Here is a 21,140-nt window from a genome sequence, read left to right on the forward strand (position 1 = left end):
GTCCAGAAGCTGGAGAAATACAGGGTGACAAGGCCCTGGGGGCAGGAGATTCCTGGGTTTCACTTTTGCCCCTGATAGACCCTGGGACATTGAGGACAGCAGTGTGCTTTTCCGGGCCTCGGTTTCCCCCATCTGGAAGACTGGAGGGCTAATCAGAGGATTTTTAAAATGTCTTTCACTTATGCCCAGGACCTCCAGGCTCAGTCCCTTCCCTGGAGCAGATTTCCCCTCCACCGCCCCCCATGGCAGGCGCGGTGCCCCCGACCCAGCCCGAGCGCTTACCCGACGGGCAGGCGCCCTTCTGTAGCTGGCGCACGGGCGTCCCGGAGAGCTGCAGCGCGCGGCGGCTGGCCGCCTGCAGCGCGCACACGTTGGCATAGGTGTGCCCGTCGGTGCCGCACACGGCGTGCGCCCAGCGGCAGCGGCACACGCCGCGCGTGCACTCCAGACTGTCCCCGCACGGCGAGTCGACCGGGCGGCCGCAGGGCTCGCCCTCGCTGGCGGCGCACACTAGGCAGCAGTTGCAGAGGTCGGGCACGTAGCCGCCGGGGCAGCGGGGACTCGGGCACCGAGAGACGTCGCAGCGCGCCGAGCACGACGTCGCCGGGGGCTCCCGGGCCAGCGCCAGCGCGGCCAGCGCGGCCAGGAGCAGCGCCCGCGCCTGCATGGCGCACGGGACGGCGGCGGGCGGCAGCGCGGGGGACCTGCCGGGGGCCGCCGGGCGCCTGCGCAGGGGTCCAGCGGGGGGCCGCATCAGCCAGCGGGCCGGGCCGGGGCTCAGGCGGGCGCGGCGCGGGCCGGGCGCGCGGGCATCCCCGGGGCGGAGACGGGCAGGGGCGGCCGCTCACTCCGGGTGACGGGCCGCGGGCGGCGAGCCGACCGCCTTTAAGACGCGGGGAGGAGGGCCCGCCCTCCTGGAAGGGGTGGCCGGGGCCCTGCGCTCGCCCCGCCCCGGCCCCAACAGACCTCCGCCCGCGGCTTTCCGGGCCTGCACCCACCCGGGCGGCGGGGACTCAGGCCTGCCTGGTTGGCGAAGCCCAGGGCGGGGGAGCTGCCGGGGCGCACGCCACGTCCGGGATCTTGAACCCCACCCACCACCAGTCCCCACGGAGATGAATAGACAGACCCTAAAACAGCTCAGTCCGGCTCCCCCTTACTCCGCTCAGCGTCCCGCAACCCTGCGCTGGGGGCCCTGCACAATCCCTATCAGCAGGGCGGGGCTTCTCCCTCCTAGTCCACCAGCTCTACCGGGAACCAACCTTCGGGAAACGCCCCTTTGTGCCCTGACTCCACTTCCCCATTCTCATACTTGTGGGATGCGCTCTCCTGGGCCCTGGAGAGGCAAGGGGGTGGGGGGATGTGCTCTGGTCCTTGGGAGAACCCAATGGAGAAATATATCTGTAAGCATGTGGTACCAGGCACACAGTCAGCCCACAGGGACTGGAAACTGTTTTGTTTTATCTGCTATAACATAATATAGTATAGCATAGTATAGTATAGTATAATGTAATGTAATATCATGTCATAATGTAACATGGCACAATAAAAATAACAAAGTGGCTCTGAAAGCCCATTCGGACCCCAAGCCCCACCTTGGGGTCTCCCAGTGGGATAATGGTCATGAGGGCTTGGGAGCCAGGGGAGGGAGCACAGCCGGTGAAGTGGAGCTTCAAGGGGCTCTCAGATTGGGATATGCAGCTCTGGGATTGGGGGACAACCCCAGGCCAAGGCTCGGGAACAAGTCTAGAGCACAGTGATCAGAGAGGGGAGGTGCTGGCTGGCGTGTGCAGGAAACTGGAGTGGGGGCCTCCACCCCGTTTGTGCCGTGAGCCCCCTTGGCTGGTCAGGTGAAGCCAGGACCCCATCTCAGAACGATGTTTCTAAATGCATCAAATAAACTGCACAGGATTGCAAAGGGGAACAATTGTATGAAGAGACAGTTAGTAAAATACATCGAACAACAAAGCTGTGATGGGTAAGACATGGATTTCTCCGAAGTGTGTTAAATATCTGGCCGAGGGTCTAACAACTGCTGTGATTTCCAAGTTGGGTCGAACATGGGGATATCTGGAGATCTGGCAGTGAGGTAGAGAAATCCCTGTGCCTTCTCTTGGTGACAGCTTCTGAGCTGCTGCTGGGGTTTGAGCTACTTTGTCATGGAAGGAAAGCCTGGCTTTCATTTGGAGGTGTTGATGAAAATGAAGATGTTTTGTTTTCCTCCACATTTTCAGGCTGGCTGGCCAGGTTAGGATCCTCTGATCCAGAGGAGGAGAGGGGTGTGGGGAAGTGGGGAGGAGGGCGCGTTGGATTCCCAAGAGCCCGGAAAGCCAGGGCACTGCCTGGGGTTATGCGGGGAGTGGGCCTGCCACACAGGGGTGTCTGCAGAAGTCGCCCAGGCCACAGGATGGGGATGGATCGGAGGGGGATGCCCACAGCCCTGGGCAGGCCTCCTGGTTCGTGTCTCCTGCAGGCTGGCTCCAGCCTGCCTGCCCACTCCTGGAGGGCAGTGCTTTCCCATCCCCAGCTCCTCCAGGGGACAGGAAATGGGAGACCTGGGAGGGCCAAAGAGCCCACTTCTTCTACATCTTTCGTTTGAAGGAAGGTCCCATGGCCTGCAGGTGCTGCTGACCAGAACTGGCACAGCCCTCGACAGTTTGCAGGCGATAACCACCGCTACTTCCTGGGCACCGAGGCTGCTCCAGAGGCTTTGCCCACATTACTTGAGTCAATATTCGTGGACGCCCTAGAGGGGGCACAGGTCCTTAGGGCGAGGTTCAGGGAGGTGGGGTGTCCCGGCACATGGCGGCTGGGACAGAGTCAGATGTGTCCGCAGGCCAAGGCCGTCCTCTCCCCTCCTAACCCCGAGGGTCACCTGGTTTGATGTGCAGGACCACCTTACACAGGGGATAGTTATTCCCCTTGTACGGGTGGGGAAACTGAGGCCTGGCGTGAAAGGACAGTGTGCAGTCTCCCTTCTCCCCTCCTGCCTCCCTGGGGTCGCCTGTGTTCCTCCCTGGAATGGGAAGGTCCGGCCACTGGAGCTCCCTGCGGCCAGAGCGCTGTCCTCTAAAAAGGGAAGCTGTTTCCCAGAGGCAGAGTCAGGGCGCAGCGGGCTAGACGGAGAGAGCAGTGCCCCCTGCTGCCCCCTCTGCGGAGTGCCTCGCCCTCGGCACCTCAGGGAGCCCCGGGGCCTCCCAGCGGGTCAGAGCCCCTTCCCCGGGGCTCAGGGACCCTCCCACCACCCCTGTCCTTCTGTGGGGGAGTGCTCCTTGAGGACCAGGCTCCCCGAGACGGCACTTTCAGGATGGCGGAGGCCCCTCCGGTTCTCCCGACCTGCAGGGGACGTGTGTGTCCCGTGTCCCAGGTTCCCGGTTTGGGTTCTGCCAGCCTGTCCCAGCCCCTCTCCTGTGTCAGGCGCTATGCCGGGCCCTCCTGTACGTCATTCCAGCCAATCCGTCGACAGATGCGGGAGCTGGCTTTTCTGATACCCATTCATTCAGTTATATTTCCTTTCTCTTGTGCCCCCAAATATTTACAGCTCTTTGCAAACAAGAACAGGATTTAAAAGGAAGGGAGATGGAACCCACATCAAGAGATGCAATCAGCATCTTCCAGTAAATGTTCACGGAGGCTAGAAAATTTACCTCCTTTCTTTTTGTCCTTTTCCAATCAGATGAATCAATCATAGTTTCTTCTATATGTATCTGTAAAAAAGTATTTTCGGTTAATTTTTTCCCCCACTTTGTCGTTAAAATCAAATGTGTATCTGGCTCACCACATAGTGCACTTTGATTTTTTTTTTTGGCTTTGAGCCTGCCAATTTCTAGAACGTGGGGGAGGAGGGAGACAGAGCTGACTTCTCCAACTGCTATGTTGTCTTCTCACCCAATTTCCTGGGCAGCTGATGGATTTCTGGGAGAAACACCACAAATCTTGCGGAAATGGACAACTTCTGTTGAAAGCAGAGTTGCTCCTCTCTGAGGCGTCCAGCCTGGATGGCGTGCCTTCACATTGTTTGACGTGCAGAGGGAGGGGCTCCTTTGTTTGCTGTTTATGTCCCTGTGGCAAGTCAACCCCCACGCTGCCCTTCTGTGTTGCTTTGCTCGAGATGGCCCTGCCAACCCGCAAGCCTGTCTGGAAATGGCCTCAATAAACATGGAAGAAAATCTAGCAGGCTCACTTTTGGAAGACGACAAATCGGTAAGACTTATTATCTATGGCACAATGCCAGAAGTGTTTATGCTTCTCTGGGTCACTTTCATTTTTGAAATGGCCTTTTGTTCACTGTATTGTGATCCTGTAACATTTTGTGTTAAATTGTTCGGCAGCCATTTCTGTTCTGAAGAGGTAGAAGATCTGAAACTTGCCGGGAGGGGACTTATTCTGTTCCACCCACATGCATCTCCTCCTCTATCTCTCCCTCTCTCAGGTTGTTTCTGCTATAGTATGATGTTGTGGGTTGTACATTTTGTTAAAAAGATTGAAGAATTATTGAGTTGTCTTGGGCAATTTTGACTTTATTTTTAATGTGTTAATTTCTTGGAATAAATGCATTAGTTTAAAAAAAATAGAAGGGAAAAAATTAGAGTAAAACAAAAAAGGGTGGTAGGAAAATAACAAGAAGCCAAAGGTGAGATTAACACACAAATTATTGTTGTGAGAAGCTATTTTTTAGTGCATGTGTCTGAATTTGTCTCTGAGCTTCCTGGTAGCCAGGGCAAAGAAGGAAACATGATGTCCGTGTGATAAAAGCACATCTGTTGCTCTAAAGCAGCCTAACTACTCTCCCTTTCTAGAGAAGTGTTTCCTAGGGAGTGTCAGAAATAAGATGCTGAAGAATGTTCTGACAACACCCTTTGCAGTGAGTCCATGTGGCTCCCTCGGTGAAGCCAGGGCCAAGACAGCCTAGGAGTCCTGCAAGAGGCTCCATTAGTCACCAGGCGTGACTTGGATTGTCCCGAGCTGGGGGAGAAGTGCTCTGCAGTGATGGCCAACCTTGGCAGAAGGCGCTGGAGCTGACTCAGGAGCAGTGACCGGAAGACGTAGAATTTACGTGAACTCGCCTGCTCACTCACTCCCTTGCTCACTCACTCGTGAGGGCGTCTTCTCCCCACCAGCCTCCCACCCTGGGCTGTGGAGGCTGCAGATACGACCACAGTAAAGGGCTTCATAAGTCCTTGCTGAATGAATGGATTGGGCCAGCACATGTGACATGTGGTAACATGGCAGGGCAAGAAGGTTCTAGAACAGTGGGAGAAGGCTGTGAGGCCTGAAGGCAGTCAGACCATGTCGATGAGCACCCCTGACACTCTGCTTTGGGACCCTCTAACTAAACATAGTCCAGTAGGGACTGAGGTGTTCTCCCCAACCCACGAGGGCTCCGGGGCTGCCCAGGCCATCCCCACTGGCCCCGGGGGGACGGGGCGTCCCAGCAACAAGCAGAGCAGCAGTGGGGCCCTGCAGGCAGTCGCGGCCCCTGTGGACTCATCCTTTGTGAGTTCCTAAGAAACAGCCGCACTTGGGGGTCAGAGGGGATATTCTACCTGTGACAGTGGGTTGGATGTCTGCCCTCTGAGAGTGGGACCGTGTTTCCCCGGGGCCAGCACTCACTCAGCGGTGGCCCCTGCTACTTAAAGAGTGGGATGGGACTGACTCCAATTTGGCTGGGCCTGCTAGGCCAGGGTCTGCCTCCCCCAGGGAACCCTCACCCCACACCCAGAACCCCAGGGGCCCTGTTGGGGATTGAATCATGTCCCCCATAGAAGGTAGGGGGTGTATGTGCAAACCCATTTCTGTAAATAGGCACTTCAAAGATGTTATTAGTTAAGGCGTCTCCAAACTGAATGGGGGTGGCCTTACTCCAGCAGGGATGAATGCCTTATAAGCAAAGGAAATTGGGCACGGAGAGAGAAGCCACTGGGAGCATCCAGAAGGTGGAAGTCAACAGAACCCAGAGGAGAAAGGAGAAGACGCCGCCATGTGCCTTGCCGGGATGAAAAAGCCAAGGACCGAGGATCGCCGGCAGCTGGCCCCAGAACGCCATGGTCTTTGAAGAGAAAGCATCGCCTGGCTTTCTTTGGATGTTAGAGGATGTTAGACTTCCTCCAGCCTCAAAATCGTGAGCCAATAAATCCCCGTTGTTGAGCCAACCCATTGTGCGGTATCTGTTTTAGCAGCCGGGAAACTAAAACAGCCGCCATCCCATCCCTGCCCCCCCTGCACGGGACTGGAAGCTGTGCTGTGCCCTGGCCCTCTGGTTGAGCTCCCCAAACTCTGGGCCAGCCTGACCCTTGCCCTGGATGAGGTCAGAGATTACATCACTTTGGGGACCTCGCAGACCACCCTGGTCACCCTTGGCCAGCGATGACTCACCAGCCCACGTTGCTGGGTAACTCATCCTTTGGGGTCAGCCCCTGGGCTCAGGATGGGGGTGGGGAGAGCCCCCAGGCCCCCACTTGCTTGCTACCCCCTGCTTGGCCGGGCCTCTGTGCTCCAGCATTCTCCTCAGTCCCCTTTTAAGACTGCAAATATCTTAGGTTGGTCCGCAAATTGTTTCTTCTCTGTTAGCTCACAGAGTGACCTTGGTTTTAAGTTTTCTATCAAGAAACTGAGAATATTTCCTCCTGGGGTTCCTAAGTACCAAAGGAGGTGGAGGCTCCCAAGCTTCCTGCCTTCCAGTTTGCACGCCCTGTACAATCCCTGCCCCTTGAGTGTGGGTGGGCCTGACCTAATCAGATGAGCTCCTTAAAGGGACTGGGCCCTTCCCAAAGGGAGGGATTCAAGAGTGAGAGAGATTGGAAGTGTGAGAGGGTCAATGGAGGGGATGCTGAAGCAAGGACCCAAAGGCGGCCTTGTGAGCTGGAAGTGATCGTTGGTCAACAGCCTGTGAGACAGTGGGGACCTCAGTCCTACATCAGCAAGGAAACAAAGCCTGCCAGAAACCTGGGGGGCTCAGAAGCAGATCCTTCCATAGTCAAGCTCCCAGGTGGGGCAGAGCCGGCCGACCCCTTGGTATCCATCTGGGGAGCCCCTCAGCAGAGGACCCAGCTAGCTGTGCTGGACCCTGGACCCATGGGGGCAGCCAGCAGGTGGGAGCGAGGCCTAAAGGGCAGGCAGGCTGGGGCCAGGCCTGGGGAGGGGCCGAGGCCCGGCAGGGTGGGCCGGAGATAAACCACTCTTGAGGCTCGGCCCCACCTGGCACCCTCTCTGTCCCCTTCTTGGGATGTTTCTTTAAATTCTGGGCACACTGTGAGGGAGGCCCCAGTTGTACCTTCATGCATGCAGAGAACGGGGCCAGGGGAGTGTGAATGACTTGCCCAAGGCCCCTGTGCATGGGTGATGGAACCAGGATTAGAAACGGTTTGCCTGACCCCAGGGTCATACTCATTCCCTGACACCACGCAGCAATTCCAAATGCCATTTCACAGAAGGGAGAACTGAGGCCCAAGGAGGGGAAGGGGCTGCTGAGGCCACCGGGCTTACTGATCATCGTGGGACACAGGCGCAGCTGTAGGTGTCCAGTCCCTCACAGCAGCCCTTGGAGGGAGGTGCTATTATTAATGTGTGCATCTCACGGGCGAAGAAACCGAGGCCCAGAGAGGTTCAATAACCTGCCAAGGTCACACAGCTAGTGAGCAGACCCTCTGGGATTGGCCTCTTGCACAGACATTGGGTTGGAGCCAGCAGATGCCAATGCTCAGGCGAGGGAAGCTGACTCAAGGGGAGGTAGGAAGGAGGGGAGTGGGGAGAGGGCTGGAGGGTCCCCAGGATGCGCCCTGGCTGAAGGCAGTGGTGAGTGGGGGCCGTGCTGCCCACAGGAGCAGGGGCTTTCCTTCTTTACACGACAATGGAGCTTTGGCCGCCTGCAGCCACAGCCCTTTCTGGACCTCCCTGCTCCACCGCGTCCTCCTCGGGGACCCTAGAGGCATGTCCTGACCAGCAGGGTGGCCCTCCTGGACAGCTAGCCCCACGCAGCCGGCTGACCGGGCACTTGCCCCGGAGACCGCTCGGCTTCTGTGCCTGTGTGTGGAGCTGCACGACCCTTCGGTGTCCACCTCCCTTCTCCTGTGCTCTGGGCGGGAGGGTCCTGGAACCACTGCCCCGGCCACCCAGGCAGTCTGGAATGGGGACGCTCGTCAGGAGTGATGGTGATGTCTGGGCAGCACGTGTTGGGAGCATCTGGTTGGCACCGGCTTCTGTGCCAGAGGCCCGGCCATGGCAAATGCCTTATGCTTTGGGAGGGAGGGAGCACATGGCACGGGCTCTGCTGTGCACCGGGCCCTGAGCCAGGGCAGCACAGCCCTGCCAGCTACTGACTGCCAGCTCCAAACCCCATGGGTTGCAGGCACTGTGCAGGACCCTGTCGGTGTCACTTCACCACTCTGACCCTCGGTCTCCTCCTCAAAACGGGCACACGTGGCTGCTGCCTGGAAACTGGCTGACCAGGAGGCACAGGACCAGGGCTCAGCCCTGGATGCCACTCTCCTCTAAGACCCCCTCAGGACCATGTGTACCCCACACCCCGCATCCCGCGGACAGTGCTCTCTATCTAATACACAAGACCCTCTCCCCATCTGTTACCTCCTTACTCTCATCCACTCCCCCGACACCACCCTCACCGTGTCCCCGCTCCCAGGCCCCGGCCGTCAGCCCCGCCCCCATCTTAGTGACTCCCCACGGACAGCGTATCCGGTGTCCCGGCCTCCGTGTTCCCAGGGCTCCTGGCCACAGCGACTTCCTCCTCTGTTCCCCCCGCTCCTGACTCCCACACCCCAGCTGGGGCATCCCCAGAAGCTGCTTCCTGTTTGAAATCCAGATGCAAGCCCCATCCCTTGATTTGTGTGCATGTGTGTGCACGGGTGTGTGTGTTCCGTTGCCTGTCAGGTGGGGCTGTCCCCTCTGGACCACCATGGGGAGTCCCTGCCTTGGAACCTCTGATGGGCACACTGGACCGAGGGGGACCCACTGGTTTGGTTTCTGTGAGGCTGTAGGAAACACACCCCCTAAGCCGGCCATGGCACATAGTATGTCCTCAGTGAGCGCTGGTTTCCTTCCTCTTCTCTAATGCCAGCGACACAGAGCTCCCCAAAGCCAGGGTCCTGCCCGACCACCTCCGGGGTGCAGGCATGCGGCCGTGGCCTGGGCCCATTTTAGGCTCAGTTAAAGGGGGGTACAGCCCCCCGTTCCCACAGCTCTCCCAAGTGGCTTGTTAGTGTGCAGAGTAACCCTCAGAAGGGAATCAAAGAAAGCCTGACACACAGCGGCAGGAAAGATCCAAGTGTTTCCATGTTGCCCATGAGGGTGACCCGTTTGTCCCGTCCTGGTTTGCCCTGGACTGTCCCGGGTTTGGCGCTGAAAATCCTGTCTTTGGTGACCCTTTGGTCCCGGGCAAACCGCGGCAGTTGGTCACCCTCCCCTGCCAGGCCGTGGGCTGGGAGGCAGGTATGCTCCTGGCCCCTCCCCTGCACCTCATCGGGGTGCTCTGTCCTGTAGGTGGCAGGACACCTGAGGGAGTGGTCAGCAGAGGCCACTATGAGCCCATCACGGGCGAGGAGCCGCGGTGCAGGAAGATGGCGTCACCTGCTGAAGGTCACGGCCGGTCAGTGGCGGGGCAGGGCTGATGCCCACCCAGCCCTCCCGCTCAGGCCCCAGCGCTTGTGGCCCTGGGCCATGCTGCCCTGGGCCTGGTCACACATCCAAGAGTGGGCTTTGCTTCCAGAGCCCAGCCCCGGGTCCCTGCTGGTGTTGTTGAACCACCCCTCCTGCCAGCGCTGTCCAAGAGTGTCCTGAACGTCCCCCTCCATGGGAGAGGGGGCGGGACATGCCAGGAGGGAGGGGGCTTGGATTGCCCGAGGGTGGCCCTTAGTGGCTGGAGTGTGGGCAGGGGTGGGGCTGGAGGGGTGGCGGGGCTGGGCTGGTGGGGGGCCTGGACAGATAGGTGGGGGCAGAGGTGCTGGTCATGGGGAGGAGGTGGCCTGTGAGTCCCAGCGTGATGGGGGCTGCTGGTGGCTTTGCACAGGAGCATGACTTGACGTGTGTCCTTCAAGAGTCATGTTGGTGTGGGCAGGACTTAGGGTGCAAGCAGGGAGCTCCCACCAGGACTCTGCCCCCAGCCATGCCAGTACTGGGCTTGGCATTTTTGTAGCACTTTGAGAACCCATAGATTTACTCAGACACTAGAAAACCCGGCTGGGCCATAACCGATGGAGGCAGTGGAGGAATGCATGAGAGAGCACGGGTGGGTGGGTACAGGAGCCTCCTGGGCAGATGCCAAGGCTGCAGGCAGCTGCATGTGCTCCCATCCGGCCTGCAGGAAGGACCCTGTAATTTTCTTGCACGATGGGCAGGAGGCTTGGGCAGTGCTCCCCTGAGGCCTCCCTCCCGCCTGCCCGCTGGGCTCTGGCTCTACTGGGCTGACCCCCTTGTGCAGACACAGCACTTCTGGCCCTGCTGTGGCCGCAGCCAGGCTGCAACTTCCCCCCAGGGCATGCCCTCACCCACCGCCCCTTCCTGGCTGTCCTGCGCTGAGGTGTCCCAGCCTGACCCTCAGGGTGCTGTGGACTGGGCCTGGGAGCCCCCCCTCCCCTTCTCCCCAGCTGCCCCTACTTCCCAGTGTCACCATCCCCCACAGTGACAGCAATGGGCTGTCGATGCAGATGCTTTACCTCCACCTGCTACTGCGGCTCCTCTGGCGAAGTCTTCCCTGTGCCCCAGGGTTTCGATAGCACATCCACTTTCAAGGCACGGAGAAGGAAGGAAAGGGGTAGGCCCACGCCAGGTGTGCCAGTTCCTGTTTACAAGGAAAGAAAATGCTTTTTTAGAAACATCCCCTGCCAGTGCCCTGCTGGTGTTTCATTGGCCAGAAACATTGACACAGATTTCCCAGAAGAAGGGAAGGTTGTGATGGCTCGTGGGGGGTCCTTAGAACCAGTTGGCTGGGGAGGAAGCCCAGTTGGGCCCAGTGACAGAGGTTTCTGCACGGCAGGCTGGCACCATGACCAGCTTCACAGGCCACTCGAGGGTGCACCGTGAGGATGGTGGTGGAGGGAAATCCTTCCATGGGGGAGAACTTCGAGGGGCCCATGAGGGTGTCCACTTCATCCGGATGAGAGCTGATTAGAGGTTTGGGTCTACACTAAATTACAGGCAGTTCCGAGGGTTTGGCCGGATGGTCAGGGACATGAAAACGACCGGGCTGGGAGACAGTGAGAAGACGGTGCCTGGGAGAGAACCACGGGTGACCTGCCTGAACGGGCGCAGGGTGGCAAGTTCTCCGTGTCCCTTGCGAGCACTCACCAAGGGGCAGCCCTGCAGAGGGGTCTCTCCACAACGAGGTTGGCGGAACGACACGCTCTGGACGTCGTTGACCCCTCCTCGCCCAGGGGGCCCATGATGGCAGGAATGGAGGCTGGGCATGGTCCTCACTCAGGACCCCCTCACCAAGGTGGCCTGGCTACCGCGGCCACCACAGCCTGACCTGCTGGAGACGGAGGCCAGACTCCCAAGGGGGCATCGCTTCCCAGGCGACAAAGCTGCCTCCATCGTGATCTCTGGCTGCTGAGAGCTGCCCGGCTGCACCCCTCCTCCTTCCCCTTTTGCCCACCTCTGGACAAAACAGTAAGAAAGTGCTGGGGGGCAGGGGGTGCTCAAGCCACACGAGCCCCAGCCCGACCACGATCAAAACCAAGGCCACCTGCCCCTCCCTTGCTCAGGTTGTTCCGGATGGCTTGGGGGCCTGCCCTTTCCTCCCCCAAAAGTCTCCTTCCGTGAGAAGCAACCTGTTCAGAGCCTCTTGGTGCATGTGTGGCATCATCAGTCTTAACATCCAAACCAAACTCAGGGTAGAAGGATTGGTCCTGCTCTCTGTTGGGCAACCGCAAAACACAGGGGCCCTATCTGGTCTTAGCACAAACCCCGTCATCCAGAAGCAGCTGGGGTAATTGAAAGGTGGAGGGGCTCACTATAAACCCAGGTGTGGTGCCAGAAGAGAGATGGCACCTGCCACGACGGGCACGTCCTTCGGGAGCAGTCTGTGCCTTGAATCAAGGGCCAACACACAGTGCAGCGTCCCACGGCCGGCAGCCACGGGCCTGGGAATCGGGGTGCGGGATGGAACGGGCTCCCCTGCCGTTACAAGTCCTAACTCACTTGCGGAACATTTGCTTCTCGTCCCCACAGCGTAGTGCTCTGTGGAAACACGGTTCCCAAGGCGGGAAAGCTGCCACCAGGGGACACAAAAATTAAAGCGGAGGATGAGACTGCTGAGGGGGCATTTGTGGTTTTTCATCAAGAGGGCCACCTTAGGGTGATTGTTCCTGATTACGAAGGAGGAACTGGGTGTCTGCCATGCACTGAGGGCAGGGAGGAGGAGTTGGGAGCCCGGGGATTGTCCGTGGAGCCTCTTCATGCATATACGAGCTTTCACAAGTAAAGGTTAAGGATAGCATAGAGTAACTAAAAGAGGAGGAGGCAGGACTGTTGAAGGTGCGGAACCTTCAGGAATAAATCTTGAGTCACTCCACTAGCTAAAGAACCCCAATCAGCTGAGGTTCTGGTTGAGGGCAAGGAAATTTGGGATGGGTGTAGAGATGGGAGCAGGAACGAAAGCTACAGTCTCGTGGGCAGCCGCCGAAGTCACGCACGCACCCGGTCACGTCCTCCTGGTGTGTGTCTGGCCAGGTGGAAGCAGAGTTGTGTTGTTGTACGAAGTTCAAAGGCGCTTGGATGCCGAGCAGTCGAGGGTAGTTAGGGCATCGCCTCCATGCTCCCAAACACCCTTCTAGATCTGCAGACCCTGGGGCCGGGGCTCTGCAGTCCACAGTGCCGGAAACGCAGAGAATTAGACATCAGAGGGACACTGTTGGAGGGGGTGGGGATTTTGCGTGAAAAGCATCACCTCCCCGAAGAATTTCATTTCCGGTCAAGTTTCTTTTAGTTTGTGAAGGAAGCACAGAGGCCACACTGGGTCCTGCAAGCTCAGAACACACAGCCGCTCCTCTCCCTGTGCAAGATTACTGGGCGAGGAGCTCCTGCTGCCTGGGAGATGATTCAGAGTATTTGTTTAAAAATGGGGAGCTTGTGGCGAGCTTTGAAGGCAGTTAAACAGAGTTACGTCTAAATGATTAGAAATTCCATTATAAAACAATGATTATCAAAAATTATCCTTAAAGGAGAAGATGCGTCATTCATTCATTCATTCATTCATTCAGTAAATAAATATTTATACACCTACAGTTGGCAGTTGCAGGTGCTGGGGATACAGCAATAAACAGAGCAAAGCCTCTGGAGACCTCAAGTGGGGGAAGGCAGAGTGTGAACAAGTAAATAGGAAACCAATGGTGGTTGATGCTGCGGAGAACACAAAGCCAGGTGGGGAGTGGGAATAGGAGGTGTGTTGGGGGTTTTTCAGTTACTGGGGTGGCCAGAAGTCCTCACTGATAAGGTGCATTTGAGCCCCGATTAGAGACATGGGGGAGAGGGAGCCGTGCAAAGGCCCCGAGGCAGGAGCCTGCTTGGCCGGTGTGGCTGGAGCCCAGAGAGCAAGGGTGAGTGGCGGGAAGGGGAAGGGAGAGGCAGTGGTCAGGCCATGGGGGTCTTCGCAGTCCACTGTTCCAACTTCAGCTTTGACTCTGAGAGAGTTGGAAGCTGCTGGGGGGCTTTGAGCATGACGTGATTGGACCTGTGTTCTAGAAGGATCCCTCTGGCTTCTGTGCAAGGGGGATGAGGGCAGAAGCTGGGAGACCAGTGACAAAGCGATTATGGGAACATAGCTGAGGGGCAATGGGGCCCTGGACCTGGATGGAGGCAGCGGACAGCGTGGCAGGTGGGCAGGTTCTGGACCTCACCTGCTGGGATGGACCCTGGGCTGTGGGATGGAGAGAATGACCATCCAGAAGTGACCGCAAGGTTTTGCATCCGTACCCCTGGAAGAGCAGAGCGCTTTACTGAGGTGAGAAGTTGCAGGAGGAGCTGGTTGCATGGGGCGGTCGGGGTGTTAGGGAGTTTAGTCTGGGGGATGTCAAGTTTGAGAAGCCTCTTGAAATCCCGGGGCCACACCGAGCGCCACAGATGGGTACGAGGGTGTTGGGGGGAGACGAGCTGTCGGGGTGGGGCTCAGTTTCCTGTGGCTTCCAACATCCTCTCACTGCTCTGGAGGCTGCAGTCCAAGGAAGGGACGTCTGAGGGGTGCATCTGGGGCTTCCGATGCCCAGAGCAGGAGATGGAGACAGGGGCCCGGGGTGGGCTTCCAAAAGTGGAACGAGGAGCATGTGGCCTGCGGAGGGGGTGGCCAGCCGTGCTGAGGGCCCCTGGGTCACGGTCAGGGGTGGCAGAGCTGTGTCACGTGGCACTGGGGTGACAGCCTGACTCGGGGGACCCTGGAGAGACAGGGCGGGAGGATGTAAGAGACAAATCTTCCCAGCAGCCTTGCTACAGAGGGAAGTGGGGGAAATGTAAAAATAGTAAACAAAAAGTTCAGCTCAGCCTAAAGCCTCAGATTATATTAAGAGACAAAGCAGGCAGCATAAATGTAAGCTCACCACCAAGGGGACATCAGAGGAAGCCTCTGAGGTCACTGAGCCCACCAGCACCCCCCTGGGAACAGCTTCAAGTTTCTCACGAGGACAGCGCCCCTGGGTGTCCTCACAGGCTCTGCACAAATGGTGTCAGGGTGCACTGTCCATGTGACAGCAGCTCAAACCAGCACGGGCTGTTACGCTGCCATTTTTGTCAACATTTAAAAGGATACATGCCCATATATCCTCCAAACGAAATCTGGAAGGAAATCCCCCAAATGTGCATGTGGTGGTGGGATTCTGGGTGATTGTTTTATTTATTGCTGCCTTCTATATTGACACATAACAAGGGCATAACTTTTAAGTTATTTTAAAGCGATGTGTGTGTGATGTGTGTGGGGTGGTGTGTATGTGTGTTCATAAGTGTGTGCATTTGTACCTGTGTGTGGCTTTTCTGGCTGTGTCAGTGTCCCCCAGGCAGACCGTCCTGTCCCCGGGGCCCGTTCCCAGAGCCAGGAGGAGGGTTCCTCCCAGACCCGCTGTTGAGGGGCTCTTTCTGGAGGGAGATGGGGGTCCCGGGAGTCCCAGCCGGGTCCTGGCAAGGGGTCCCAAGACACTGAGAGCTCAGGCTGACCCCCGGCTCCCGGAAGGAAGGAGCAACTTTCTTTCCACTTGTCATCACTCATCAGAGAGGAAACGCTCAGCTCCTCTGTTCAGGGGGAAACCGAGGCCCAGGGAGGAGCAGAGACATATGTGCCCCAAATCCCAGAGCAAGGGAGCAGCACGGTGGGGCAGGGCCTTGGGGCTCAGAGCGCCGACCCCCACGAGCACACCCCCATCCCCGGCCCCTTCAGGAATCCCCGGGGGGTCCCTCCTCAGGACAGGGCACTGGTGACGCAGGGGCAGATCAGACAGGAGACCCCCTTGAGGGGACAGGGTCCAGGGTCCCCCCTTTCCCCAGGAGACACTCAGGACGGACAAAGCAAAGTGGCTCTGCATGCAGCAGCATCTGCTCAGATAGCGCCCCGCCCAGTCCCACGACAGCCCCGCCCCTCACTGGCCCCGCCCCTCACCAGCCACACCCTCGCTGGCTCCACCCCTCCCCTGCCCTGCCCCTCCCCTGCCCCTCCCCTCAACAGCCACATCCTTGCTGGCTCCGCCCCTCTAGCCCCCCTCACTGGCTCCGCCCCTGGCTGGCTCCACCCCCTCCGGCCCCACCCCTTGCTGGCTGTGCATCTGAGCTGGCCCCTGTCCCTGAAGTGGGGGTGCGGGCTGTGCTGTGCATTGACCTGCTCAAGTTCTCACCCCAGTGCCAATAACTGTGACCTTATCTGGAACTAGGGTCATCACAGACGAATTAGTTATGCTGAGATGGGGTCATCCTGGTGTCGGGCGGGCCTGAAATCAGTGACCCGTCCTTACAAGAAGAGGGAGAGGTGGACACAGGGTCACAGGTGCACACAGAGGGACGTCGGCCGCGTGGTGCTGGAGGCAGAGGCTGGGGCGCTCAACCGCAGCCCCGGGGACCACCAGAATCCAGACACAGCACGGGAGGACCCTCCCCGGGGATCAGAGGGTGCCTCTGGGTGTGGATTTCTGGTCCTCTGCTGAGTGTGTGGGATGGAGTTGGGATGGCCCCTAGAAACTGGGACATGGACCACGCTGACCTCACCCTGGGGGGCACCAGCAGCATGACCCTCAGCTCAGCGTTGGGCCACACAAGTCCCCGTAAATAGCGGCCATGTCCTCCTGTCTGCTGACCCCAGCCCAGCCATCTCCGGCCCTGGGCCCCATCCCCCGCAAGTTCAGGGTGTGCCTGTGGGGTGACATTACCCCACGTTGCTCTCTCAGGCAGTGTCCAGCCTGGGGCGGAAAGGGGGCAGTGGGTAGAGGCGGCTTCGGGGAGGTGGACGCAGTTCTGCAGACCCAGCCGGAATCCAGCCCCATCTCCCTCCGTCACTTATCATCTGTCCCTCCCTTTCCCTGTCTTTCTGTCTCTCTCTCAAGTTAGGAAAAATTATTACTTTTATGCAACTTATTTATTATTATTATCATCATCACTGGTTGCTTCTGGTAATAAAACCTGTGCATTCCCATGGTGGATGATTTGGAAAGTAGCAAAAAGAGCATGCAGAAGGAAAAAAAAAGTCAACCCCTGTTGGGGAACAAATCGTGTGCCCTGTGAAAGAATGGCCGGGCCCCAAGTTCCAGGCCTGCGGGGTGACCCGCCTGTGCAGGGCCTCTGGAGGCGGGATCCTTAGTGAAGGCGTGGGCTCGGGTGTGAGCAGGAGTTTTGACGATGCTATTAGGATGAGGCCATGTTGAATCCGGGTGGGCCTGAGTCTACCCGATGGGAGGCCTTGGAGAAGAGGAAATTCGGATGCGGCTGAGCAGAAGGCGGCAGCGTGGGACGGAGGCGGCTCGCAGCCCACCATCTGTCTGAGTCCCAGGTACTCTGCCCCGGGTTCGAGGGTCAGTGTGTGCACGTTTGTGTGTGCATGTGTGCATGTATGCACATTGCGTGTCCACGTGTGTGTGCACATTCGTGTGTGTGCATCGTCTGTGTACACGTGTGCATGTGTGTGCATGTGTATGTTATGTAGTTAAGATGATGCTGCAAACATGGTGGTAGCTTCATTTTTAAAATAATTATTTCATGAGAATTTTCTCACTTTAGTCAATATTTTTACAGCATTTATTGTTTTTTCCTGATGACAAAATACATGTTTATTTCCCAAAATTTGGAAAATACAAAAATACACACATAATGACTAAAAATTATCTTCAATTCTACCAACCAGAGATAATTATCCTTTTTGTAATTTTCTTCTCTATGTCTGCATCGGCTGAAATCCTGTCAGGGAAGGTAAAAATGCTGTAGCTGCTCTAAAAAACAGTTTGGCAGTTTCTTAAAAGCAAACAACTGACTCACTCATTCACTCAACAGAAATTCCCAAGTGCCTGCTGCAGGTCGAGCCTCTCATCCTGGGGACGCCTGGGCCGGAGCTCGGGCCTGAGAGTGTGGTTAGGGGAACACCGGAGGCTCACGTGTGTAGGAAGGCCCAGGGAACCACCACCTCCTCCGTGAAGCCTCACTCAATCCCTGGGCTGGATTTCCAGCCTCCCTTCTCTGTACTCCCAGCCCCCTTTGCTGCCTGCCCTGTTTGATGGCTCGTGGTGAGTACGTCCATCTCTAAGGGCTGGCACCGTAGTGTGTTACTCATCTCGGCGTCTCCGAGCCTCCCCCAGACCCAGCACCCAGTCGGGCCTTGTAAACTGGGTGGTGGAACCGGTTCCCACCATGTTGCTGATGTGACACACGTCTGTCGCTCTGTGGTGCCCTAGCTGGGTCCAGCCCACTTCCTGAGCACTCGAACACGCCCCCCCGTTCTCTTCACCCCCATTTTATAGATGAGAAGCCCAAGGGTCAGAGAGGGCAAGCCTCTTGCCCCCCGTCGCATGCCAGCAGGGGTCCCATAGACCTGGAGGGAGGTGATGCTGAGAGCCGGTTCCCCACCGGAGCCCACCCCAGACTGGGATCCTGGGCAGGGCAGCCCTGGGCTAGACATCCTCTCGCACCTCGCGAGAGCAGAGGGTCCCGGCCTGAGGAAGGTAATCAGACGTGAGGCCAGAATCGACGTGCAAAGACGGGCATGGCAGTGCTGTTTATAATCAACAGTCAGCAAGAACCAGGCGTCCCAAAGGTGGATTATAAAATTAAATGGTGGCGTTCTCACGCAGTGGAGCACTGTGGAGTCATTGAAAAGAAAGTAAGAAAAGAAACGCAGCTGGACACACAGAGGTGTGAAGAGGCCCAGAGAGTTCCGAACAGGGGCAGGTGTGTGATGACGTCCGCCAGTGGCCATGCGCTCCCGCCGCGTCTCTCCCTCCCTCCCTCTCTCTCTCTCCCCTCCACTGGCGATGACAGTCCTTTCACTTCCACAGCCTTTCCTCTGTCAGCACCACAAAGTTTGAGTCTAAGATTTTACTTTCAGAATCTGAAGCTTCTTCTGGATCTCGACTAATTTGCAGACTTGGGGAGTCTTACCCTTCCCCATGGCCCAGCTTACTGGGCACCCCAAGCCCCAGGGTTTAATCCCCAAGGGCCTGAGAGAGGGGGCAAGATCTTCTTTCTAAGGGGCGGGGGTCTCTGCACCCAGGTCCCTGTCGGGTGGGCAGGGGGCCTCAGGCCCTGCCGGGGGCTTGCTCTGAACAAGAAAGCTGGCTCTGAGGGCAGAGAAGCCTGTGTTCCCTCCACTGTCACCATCACCTCCCAGAGGACAGGCGGGTCCTCCTGCTCAGGAGAGAGGGAGGGAGGGAGGGAGGGAGGGAGGGAGGGAGAGCCCCTGCCACCTGCTGTGGTCCACCCTGCAAAGCTGGGCCGGCTTGGCAGCCACTGCCAGGGGATTGAGCCCCTCCTAACTTTGTGACCTTGGGAAAGTTACTCGGCTTCACTGAGCCTCGACTTCCTCATCTGCAAAGGGGGACAATTATGTGAGCACATAGAGTCCTGGCCAGGGCGAAAAGAGATGCATTTGTGTCAAAACTCTGTGGGGTCTGCCAGGTAGGGGCCCTCGAGCCATATTTAGGCACAGCTAACTCCACCTGCTGCAGAGAGAGAAGGCTTTACAGAAAAGGGCACATTTGAGCTGGGCTTTGGAGGGTGAGTAGGAGTTTGCCACAGAGCTGCTCCAACAGTATTTGGTGTACCTCTCTTCTGACTGCATGATATTTTCCTCTTATCTGGACCTGTAGGTCAATGCTCAGGGAATGGACAAGAGACAAGGACTCTGGGTCCATAGAGCTGACCTACCAGCTCCAGAGTACGCCCCAGCCCGTCACTCCAGCACCCCCCGCCCCATCAGTGCTCAGGGTTGGGGGAGGTACCGCCCTGAGTTCATGGTCTTGAACCAGTTCCTGGGATTGTGAAACAGCCCTAAATTATGATAGCACATTCCAGAGCTTTCCGCAGCTTTGGGGGATGTTCCTGGAAGCATCGAGGAGACCCTCCCCTTGGCCTTCCTGGCAAGAGCTGGAGGTACGAGAGGAGCCAGGTACACAGGCCTGTGCTGGGTCCGGGGCTGCTGGGATGCGTCGGGATGGTCTCTGGCATAAAACGCCGTCCCCAGGGCTTTCTCCTTTTCACCAAGTGTTCCCAGTCCTGGGGACATGTTCTCAATCAGTCATGCAAAGGAGGGGAAAACACAAGGATCGATGCTGCGCTTTCCTAGAGGGACAGCCTGGAGATGGCCGGGAATTGCCCTTGGTGTGTGTGGTGGGGTGGGGGGCACCCGGGGACCAGACCACACGTGGGTGGGATTGTGGGAGGCTTATCAGGGACCCTGACTGTAAACTGTTATCACGGAGGAGGCTGGAGGTGAGGAGCCAGGAGGGCGGAGCTGGGAGGGGAGAGACTCAGAAACCAGGAGGTGGGGGAGCGGCACAGCCCCCCCCCCCCCGCCCCCTGCCAGTGGTTCACGGCCAAGGGCGTGGGCGTCTTGGCCTGGGGGCAGCAGGACAGGCCGAGCCCCGACTGTGGCAGAAACTCTACGTGCTGCAGGCCCGCTGGGGGCTGAGGTTGGGGCTGAGGTTGGGGTTGGGGTTGGGTGCTGGGGCTGGGGCCGGGGCTGGACAGCCCTGGTCTCATCTGATCCCCAGAACCCTCTATGATGTGGGCCCTGATAGGATTCCCATATTACAGATGAGGACACAGAGCCCAGGCCACCTCACACGGGGCTGGGAGAGGAACCCGGGGTGTCTGCCTCTGATGAGCTTGATCTTTTCACTAAACTCTAACCTCTCTGAGCTTTGACATGTTAGAAGGAAACGGTGGGACGTGGAGGACAGCTGGGAAAGCACATGGAGAGAGAGAGCCCCTAAGTCCGCTCGGGTCCCGGCTGTCTCAAATACAGCCCCGAGGCATCTGGATGCTCGGGGTCTGAGGTGGGACTGCTAATTACCCCGTGATGCATCTGCTATCGGGAAATCGGCCGAACCCGTTTCAGCCCATCCCCATGCCCTCCAAGCCTGTAACCTCCTACAAGAGGCACCTCCAAGCCCGCAGTTTCCCCAGGGCCCCAAGTGACCCCTGAAGGGCAGGCCTGACCCCCGTGGTCCCCCACAGCCCTCAGGGCCTCAGGATGAAATTGCAGCCCTCACCCCAGAACACCAGCTCCTCCACTCTGGGGCCCCAGCTCCCCTCTCCAGCCTCACCTCCCACCCCCTGCTCCCCACGTCCCTTCCTGGCTCCCTCAATTCACCACACACTTTCAATCCTCTGGCTCGCTGTCGGAAAGCGGGGTTCAGGGCTCGGGTCTGTCTCCGTTTCCTCATCTGTAAAAGGGGCCTTGTGGTCAGCTGAGAAATGGCCCCCAAGGGGAGCAGCTCCCAACCTGGGGACCCGTGGGCGTGACCTTCCCTGGCAATGAGGTGTTTGCGGGGGAGCTGAAGTGGAGGACCTGAGATGGGGGGCCCTGGAACCACCTATAAAAGGGAGGTGGGGGGTGTTGACCTGTTGGGGGAGGATTCGGCAAAGAGAGCACAGAGCGGACGGTGACATGGTCACTGGCCATGAGACACCAGTGGCCACCGGAAGCCGGGACGGGGGAGGAGGGGGTGTCCCTCTAG

The 21,140-nt window shown here is 58.2% G+C and overlaps 1 protein-coding gene across 1 annotated transcript in view; it reads right to left on the reverse strand.

Moving 5' to 3' along the window:
- HTRA3 (HtrA serine peptidase 3) overlaps nt 1–789 on the reverse strand; it is a 34,956-nt gene extending 34,167 nt beyond the window's left edge. Inside the window, exon 1 of the mRNA XM_037829319.1 lies at nt 283–789. Within this exon, the coding sequence (XP_037685247.1) occupies nt 283–754 (472 nt within the window). The 5' untranslated portion in view covers nt 755–789. The remainder of the gene's footprint in view (nt 1–282) is intronic.
- Between the last annotated feature and the right edge of the window lie 20,351 nt (nt 790–21,140).

This window comes from Choloepus didactylus, chromosome 3 (genome assembly GCF_015220235.1).
Source record: "Choloepus didactylus isolate mChoDid1 chromosome 3, mChoDid1.pri, whole genome shotgun sequence".
In the NCBI taxonomy this organism is placed as follows: Eukaryota; Metazoa; Chordata; class Mammalia; order Pilosa; family Megalonychidae; genus Choloepus; species Choloepus didactylus.